This window comes from Vombatus ursinus, unplaced genomic scaffold (assembly GCF_900497805.2).
Source record: "Vombatus ursinus unplaced genomic scaffold, bare-nosed wombat genome assembly UNPS02003081.1, whole genome shotgun sequence".
NCBI classification, from domain to species: domain Eukaryota; kingdom Metazoa; phylum Chordata; class Mammalia; order Diprotodontia; family Vombatidae; genus Vombatus; species Vombatus ursinus.
Window position 1 is genome coordinate 1,306 of NW_020942859.1, and position 8,157 is coordinate 9,462.

At 53.7% G+C, this 8,157-nt stretch overlaps 3 protein-coding genes across 3 annotated transcripts in view; all 3 read right to left on the reverse strand.

The window, feature by feature from the left end:
- Nucleotides 1-1,697, reverse strand: part of LOC114049278 — a gene marked incomplete at its 3' end in the record, with an annotated part of 2,999 nt that extends 1,302 nt beyond the window's left edge. The window contains exon 1 of the mRNA XM_027870522.1: nucleotides 161-1,697. Within this exon, the coding sequence (XP_027726323.1) occupies nucleotides 161-1,697 (1,537 nt within the window). The remainder of the gene's footprint in view (nucleotides 1-160) is intronic.
- Nucleotides 1,698-1,815: 118 nt separating this feature from the next.
- On the reverse strand, nucleotides 1,816-4,407 carry LOC114049261 (endogenous retrovirus group S71 member 1 Env polyprotein-like). The gene is made up of 3 exons (XM_027870500.1): nucleotides 2,773-4,407; nucleotides 2,200-2,361; nucleotides 1,816-1,830 (listed from the first exon to the last, which is right to left on the reverse strand). The coding sequence occupies exons 1-3, from the start codon at nucleotides 4,405-4,407 to the stop codon at nucleotides 1,816-1,818; spliced, it is 1,812 nt and encodes a 603-aa protein (XP_027726301.1).
- A 92-nt stretch (nucleotides 4,408-4,499) lies between these two features.
- On the reverse strand, nucleotides 4,500-8,153 carry LOC114049270 (the record flags this gene model as incomplete). The annotated part of the gene is made up of 2 exons (XM_027870510.1): nucleotides 4,500-5,765; nucleotides 5,820-8,153. Coding segments are annotated over 2 exons (3,504 nt in total), but the record flags the coding sequence as incomplete, so codon positions are not given.
- Nucleotides 8,154-8,157: the final 4 nt, after the last annotated feature.

The window sequence follows — 8,157 nt, forward strand, 5'->3', positions numbered from 1 at the left end:
GATGAGAGGGAGCCCAGTGGGGATTTCAGGACCGATGCCGCAGCTCCAGAGTCGACTAGGAATGAGACAGGTTGACCCCCAACACTGAGAGTAACCCTCGGCTCCAGGGGGTCAAGAGTCACAACGGACTTTGAGCCGGGGCACCCCTAGTCTGTATTCAAAGTCAATAACGGCTCTGCCTTCTCTTTCAGCCCGCGATTAGGGCACTCAGATTTCCAATGACCCATGGCTTTGCAGTAAGCACACTGATCCCGAGCTAAAGGAGGCCTTCCCAAGCCTTTACCCTTATAGGGGCGCCCAGCGTTTGGCCCCTCCCGCCTTCCTTTCCACCCTTGCTTCTGAGCCTCCCCTGGAACCTGTGCTAAAGCTGCCACTACCGCCCTTGCGACCGTGCGAGTTTGCTTGTCTTGAGTCTCTTCACGATAGTCAAACACCCTCTTGGCCACTTCCATGAGTTCAGTCAGATTTTTACCCTCAAAACCTTCAAGTTTCTGTAGCTTCCGACGGATGTCCGGAGCTGAATTGGCTACGAAATCAATTACGATGGCTCTCCGGTTATTGGGATCCTCTGGGTCGATAGGGGTGTAGGTTCGATATGCCTCGTAGAGGCGCTCTAAGTATGCAGCTGGGGACTCATCCTTGCCCTGTTTAACCTCACTGACTTTGGACATATTAGTTGGCTTCCGTGCTGCTGCCCGTAACCCTCCCAGCAATAACTGGCGATACCTGTCCAGTGCTTCCCTACCGCGATCAGTGTTGGGGTCCCAGTCGGGCCGGTTCTCAGGGAAGATGTGGTTGCGGCGCCCCAGGTCAGTAGAGGGATGTCCATCTGGGTCCAGAACTCCCTTCCTGGCTTCTAAAAGAATCCTGTCACGCTCCTCGGTTGTGAAAAGAACCCGGAGGAGCTGCTGGCAGTCATCCCAGGTGGGCTGATGAGTATAAAAGACAGTCTCTAGGAGGGAGATTAGGCTCTGGGGCTTATCAGAGAAGGATGGGTTTTGCTGTTTCCAATTGTACAAATCACTGGTGGAGAAGGGAACATATACCATGAATGGTCTCCCTGATTCTCCGGGAGGGGAAGGAACTTGCCGCAGGGGAAACGCTGACACAGTGGAATCTGGGGTCAAACTGGAATTAGAAGGGCCATAAGGAGCACCTGCTCGAGTATGGGGTGGACTTATCAGAGGAGGGGCTGAGGGGCTCAGAGACCCTGAGGTTGGGTACGGGGGTGGATCTGAAACCTGGGACTGGGAGTACTCAGCTGGATCTAGGGGGTCAGAATCAGGGGGTGGTAAGACAGGAGTAAGCTGTGTGACGACCTTAGGACTTTCGGGAGGCTTGCGGCTAAAGGTCGTCTTTGATTCTGTTCCTGGTCTTAGTTTTGAAAGGGCCTGGACCTGTAGTGGTCCCGAAGGGGGTTTGAAATCAATCCAGGCGGTGATATAGGGGACCTGATCGGGGTGGCCAGGTATACCATAGACAATTCCCCTGACCCGGCCGGCCACCGAGACGTCAAACGTACCCCCCGAGGGCCAGCCTACCTCGAAGGTGGGCCATTCCTGTTGGCAAAGGAGAGCTAATTTCTTTTTAGTAACCTGAAACCCATAACCTTCTGCTATACGCCGATATTGTTTGAAGTCCCGTAAGACAATAAAGAGAGGGGAGCCTGGCTTAGGGCTCGAGGGTCCTTGTCCCATGGTGGATTAAGGACTGAGAAAGAAAAGAGTAACAAATAGACGTGCTCACGTAAGCAAGGACCAAACACGGACACAGGGAAGACACAGTCAAAACAGGGTAGAGGGGAATCAAACTGCCTCAATTCCGAACGACCTAGACAATGAGACAGGAATTTACACCCCCCCTCACGGAACAAATAGTAGATAGACGCGCACACACAGTCGACACAAAAACGGAAAAAAAGACACAGTCAAAACCCTGGATGCTCCTGACACAGTAGCGGAGAACAAACCCGTCTCAGTTCCGAACAACCTGGAGAATGAGGCAGGAAGTCTTTCTCCCCCACCCCGCCACGGAGCGCATAGTGGACACACACACACACAGTGACATCGGCGCCGGACAGACACAATCAGACAGGCAGGACTCTCACACGGCGTCCCGTGGAGGTCAGTAAGGGCGTTGCAGCTGCGTCCAGCCTGGCCACTTACTTCAGAAGAGTACTCACCAGAACAGACAGATTACAGATTGCTCTATGCCCAATTGAGGATTTGTGGTCCGGGCAGCCTGGTACGCACAGGCTATCTCAGCGTTCGGGGCCAGGGAACGTCTTCCTGGTGGCCACCCCCTGGACGGTGAGAAGCCTGGCCTTCCAGAGATGCCCGTGTCTGGTGCCCAGAGGGCGATCTCGGTGGAACCTCCAAATGAAATGGACGGGCCGAGAGTAACCAGACACACGCCAAATTAGAAAATAGAGAGCATTTACTGGAGCCGGCCGGCGACTGTCCCCTGGATGCAATCCTAGGAGAGCAGTCCCAAGCAAGGGAAATAACAAAACTTTATACCCAGCAGTTTACAGTTGTGGATTTAGCAATCCTTTGAGGTAGGGGAATTTACAATTGTAGATTAGCGATCCTTTGAGGTAGAGGAATTTACAATTGTGGATTAGCGATCCTTTGAAGTAGAGCAGTTTACAATTGGGATTAGCGATCCTTTGAAGTAGAAACTGAGGAGGTTAGGCTAGGGGGTTGGTTTTTTTTTTTTGTGACAACTCAGTCCACTTCACTCCCCTCTTTTCACGGACGAAAAGAGTCAGACGGGGGACTCATCAGAGTCCAGAGGAGCATAGGATTGACGCAGGACAAACAACTGGAGTGCTTGCACTCGTTTCTGGACATAGCGGGTGATGCATTTTATGAGACAAGGGGCCACGAGTAACCCAAGGAGGAGAAGGGCCAGAGGGCCCACCACTCCGGAGAGTAGGGTGGTTAGCCAGGGGGACCAATTATATAGGGTCTGATACCAAAAAGACCCCGTTGCCCGTGCGCGGTCCCTCTCATCTAACCGCTGCCTAAAGGCTTGCAAGGACTCCCAAATAACTCCAGACCGATTGGCGTAGAAACAGCAGGTTTCTCCCAACGCCATGCATAAGCCTCCCTGTTTGAGGAACAGTAGGTCCAAGCCTCGGCGGTTCTGGAGAACCACTTCGGCCAGAGAGTCTAGGGAAGTCTCAAGGTGTGAGACTAGCTCTTCCAAGGAGCGTAGGTCCCTATCTACCTGTGCACTCAAGGCACCGTAGTTGGCTTTCCCCTGTATCAGGGCTGAGGCCCCAACAGCAGCGGAGCCGGCCACTCCGAGTCCCACCAGTATGGGAACCAAGAAGGGTACAGCCCTCCTGGAGCGAGTTAAGCCAATATGCTCAGCTGCCCCTTCCTCTGAGTAGACATATACCTGAGGAAAGACACGCACCACTACACAGAGCTCGGTCGGGTTGAGGAAACGAATGTCCTGTATGCAGGTGGTGAGTCCTCTGGTACAAGCGAACCATACTCCAGGTGGGGCGGTTAACAGGAGGTCAGAGCTTTTGGATGTGGGGGAAATAAGAATGACTGAAGTGCACGTAGCGTTGAATGGGGAGGACCGCAGCGGGTAGTCAGGCCCGAGCAAACACATTCCTTTGCCCTGGACATCGTCTAGGGTAAGTCTAGGCTTGTCTGGGTTACAGTGGGCAGGTATGGCAGAGGATTGTTTGGACTTACTTAAAGACAACTTTCCCACAGAGGTGATGTTGAGTTCGATAGCAATTCCTACGAAATAGGGGGGAGCTGGATTCAGACACAGCCAACAGGAGGTGGTTATGTTTGGATCAGACAAATTTAGGAATGAGTGGACAGCAGAGAGTGTATCAAAAATGGGGGAACCTAGGTTAGTGAGGGTCTCTGGATTTTCGGGAGCCTCTGGTACCAGGTCCCTAACAGATGGTGGGGCGAGAGTCAACATGGCTTGTGGGTTAAGGATGGGATTCGGTCCTATGGGGAGTGTATGGGTGGAAACTGCGATTTTCTGAATGGTAAAAAGGACCCCGTTATCCCATCCAGTCATGTATAACCTCAAACCCCAAGAATGTCCGAGATTCCAAGAGTCATCAGTGTCCTGCTTGACTGTTAGAATCATAGGGTTACATTTCCCAGGCCAGCAGGAGGCGGGGAGGGGGCTTTGTCTCTCCAGGGTGATTAGGGGGTCTCGGCCACCTCTAGGAATCCACCTGGCCACAGTCTCACAACCCCATTCTGCGCAGTGAAAGTGATTACTACCCTGACAGGAAGGATTCCCCGTGGCCGGACAAACATAGAATTCAATACTTCTGATTCTCACTTCCCCTACCCCGGGTATGGTTGGAGTGGTGGGAAAAGTGGGGCAGTATCCCCATCCCCCAGCGATAGGGTCCCGCATAGCCCGGTTTTGATTCCATCCTGGTCCCAAGAGGGCACAGAGGTCAAACCTGAAAGTGGGGGCTCCGTAACTGGTGAGAGCTTAGACGGTGGTCCCATCGTTAGTTCGGGAGAGAATCCACCTGGATGGGGTAGGGCTATAGGGGTCACCCAAAGTCATCTCACAAGCAAAAAGAAAGAGAAGAAGAGTCAAGTTCTGGAGAGTCGAAGCTTTAGGTCGGACACTGCTTCTGCTGTCCAGGCGGTGGAGTTGGGCTCTGGGGCCTTCTTGATGTGTGACCGATGTATCCATGCCTTGCGGCCGGCAACCTTGACGGCAGAGGGGTTGCAGAGGATAATTTGATACGGGCCCGTCCACCGTGGTTCCAGGGCTGGTCCAGCTGGAAGCTTGCGAGTGAGGACCCAGTCTCCCGGTGACAGGGCATCCGATGAGGTTGCAGGGGCTGGTTCTTTCCCCGCAGCTTTCAGGACCGAGCGCACAGCGTTCTGGACCTCACGCAAAGCCTGGAAGGACTTAAGAAGAGTCGGATTAGTAAAATCTGGGGCTGAAATAGCTGCAGATACTCTTGGAATAATAGGAGGAGGGGCTCCATAGAGGATCTCGTATGGAGATAAAGAGAGGGTTGAGGAATTGGGAGTACACCGGGCCCGGAGGAGGGCGAAGGGAAGGAGACTGACCCAGCTATCGCCAGTTTCTATTTTAAGTTTAGCAATGTGTTCCTTTAGAGTTCTATTCATCCTTTCTACCTGCCCTGAACTTTGAGGCCTATATGCACAGTGCAATTTCCATTTCAATCCCAGCATCTTTGATAGGCTTTGAATTGTTGCAGATACAAATGCTGGGTCGTTGTCAGAGCCTATCGAGGCCGGCAGGCCAAATCTAGGAATAAGTTCAAAGAACAGCTTTTTGGCCACTACGGTTGCAGTTTCAGTTTTGACTGGAAATGCTTCTGGCCATCCAGAAAATGTGTCCACGAATACAAGGAGAAAACGGTACCCTCCCAACCCAGTTCCCATGTCAGTAAAGTCTACTTCCCAATGGTCGCCAGGAAATGTTCCTCGTGGTCTATCAGTTGGTATCCTTGATTGTGATCGTGGGTTGACTTTAGCACGTGCAAGGCACCTTCTTGCGGCTTCCTCGGCCGCCTGCTTCATCCCAGGGCTGTAGAAGTGTCGGCTCACCAGGTCGTAAAGCCGGGTTCCGCCTAAGTGGGTAAGGCTATGAAGAGTCATCAATAGGGGTAGCAACAGTGCCTTGGGCAGAATTAGCAAGCCATTTGGGTGTCTTCTCCATCCCCCCTTTTCAGGGGTGCCATCCGGATCACTGGATTGATAAGATGGTTGGACAGGAAGCATCCCCTCAGGTTCCACGACCATAGCGGGTATCAAGGGTTTGCAGGCAGCCGCTCAGGCAGCCTTATCCGCTGCTGCGTTCCCTAGAGACTGGGGGTCAGTTCCACGGGTGTGAGCAGGAACATGAATTACCGCCACCTCCTTGGGAAGCCAGACAGCATCCAGCAGGTCCTGGATCTGACTCTTGTTCCTAATCTCCCTTCCCGCCGAGGTTAACAGACCCCTTTGGAGATATACATATCCATGGATATGAACAGTGGCAAAGGCATAGCGGCTATCTGTGTAAATATTTACTCGCCTCCCTGCAGAGAGTCTAAGGGCTTGAGTTAAGGCAATGAGTTCAGCACGTTGAGCAGATGTGCCAGGGGGTAGAGCGGTATCCCAGAGGGTCTCAACCGGAGTGACCACGGCTGCACCCGCCCTACGGATCCCCTCCTGAACAAAACTACTGCCGTCCGTGAAGAGCACTAGGTCGGGGTTTGTTAAAGGAACATCAGTAAGTCCAGGGCGGGACGTGTGGATGGAGTCCAGTGTGTCCAGGCAGTCATGTATAGGGGAGGAAGGAGGGGAGTCAGGGAGCAGGGTGGCCGGGTTGAGTGTGACCGGAGGAGCGAAAGAGATGCGCGCGGAATCTAGGAGTAAGGATTGGTAATGAGTCAGGCGTGAATTTGAGATCCATCTTGTTGGCGGGGAATGTAAAAGCTGTTCCAGATGATGTGATGCTGAAATCTCAAGAGGCTGCCCGAAAGTGAGCTTTGCGGCTTCCCTAACCAAGACGGCAACGGCCGCCACAGTTCGCAGGCAAGAGGGCCACCCGGAAGCCACAGGGTCCAGCTGCTTGGAGAGATAGGCAACAGGACGATTCCAGGGCCCCAGGGGCTGGGTCAGAACCCCTTTGGCCACAGCTCGAGACTCAGACACATAGAGGCGGAAGGGCTTGGACAGGTCTGGCAGGGAGAGGGCAGGCGTGCTGGACAGCGCCTTTCGGAGCTTGTCGAATGCTTCCTGCTGCCGTGGTCCCCAAACAAATTGGGTGGGTTCACCAGTTAGGGCCTCATATAGGGGTTTGGCAACCTCGGCAAACCCCAAGATCCAGAGGCGACAGTATCCAGCCATCCCCAGGAATTCCCGGAGCCCGCGGCGGTCCCTCGGGGCGGGCATGCCCAAAATGGCAGCTACACGCCCCCGAGACAGTAACCTTTGACCAGAACGAAGGGTGAAACCCAAGTAAACAACGGATTGAGAGCACAGTTGTGCTTTCTTTCCAGAGATACGGTACCCGGAAGCTTCAAGCAGCTGGAGAAGGTGGAGAGTTGCATCTTTGCATATTGCCTCAGAGGAAGTAGCTAACAAAAGGTCATCAACATACTGGAGGAGAGTGACCTCCGGATACGAGACCCGGAAGGCGGCCAGGTCGGAGGCCAGAGCTGAGCCAAAAAGTGTAGGGGAGTTCTTAAAACCTTGGGGAAGCCAGGTCCAGGTGAGCTGAGAGGATGTCCCAGTGTTAGGATCTGTCCAAGTAAAAGCGAATATAGGTTGGCTTACTGGTGCCAAGGGAATGGAAAAGAAAGCATCCTTCAGGTCCAAAACAGTATACCAAGTCCGAGCAGGGTCCAGGGAAGATAGCAACGTGTACGGGTTTGGCACAGTAGGATGTACAGTTTCCACCCGGGCGTTGACTTCTCGTAGATCCTGGACAGGACGGAAGTCTCCAGACCCGGGCTTGCGAACTGGAAGTAGGGGGGTGTTCCACGAGCTCTGGCAGGGGCGTAGAATGCCTGCCGCCAAGAGTCGATCGATGTGAGGCTTGATGCCCAAAAGGGCAGCTCGAGTCAACAGGTATTGTTGGACACTCGCAGGGGTTGCTGTGGACGAGAGCTGGACCACCACTGGGGGCTGGTGTCCTGCTAGACCAAACGGGTTGGTCTCAGCCCAGACTCTAGGAACCAAGCCTTTGAAATGGTTCAACAGAGTTAGGGAGGTAGGGGTGGAGGTGGTCGAGGGGCGGTCTGGGGAAAACGTTAGGGGGAGGAGGCGAGACTCCTCTGACAACGGGCAGGTGAGAACAAGTTGTGGCAGGTTAAACCCGAGAGTGGGGTTAGGTCCCTTAAAGGAAATGATAGCCTGAAGCTTGTGTAGGAGATCTCGGCCAAGCAAGGGGTAAGGGCAATCAGGCATTACTAGAAAAGAATGGGAGACTAGGCCCTTCCCTAACCGGACTTCCCGAGAAGTGGTGAGGGGTACAGACTGTTTTCGTCCAGTAGCTCCCTGGACCTGCACAGTGGACGATGAGAGGGAGCCCAGTGGGGATTTCAGGACCGATGCCGCAGCTCCAGAGTCGACTAGGAATGAGACAGGTTGACCCCCAACACTGAGAGTAACCCTCGGCTCCAGGGGG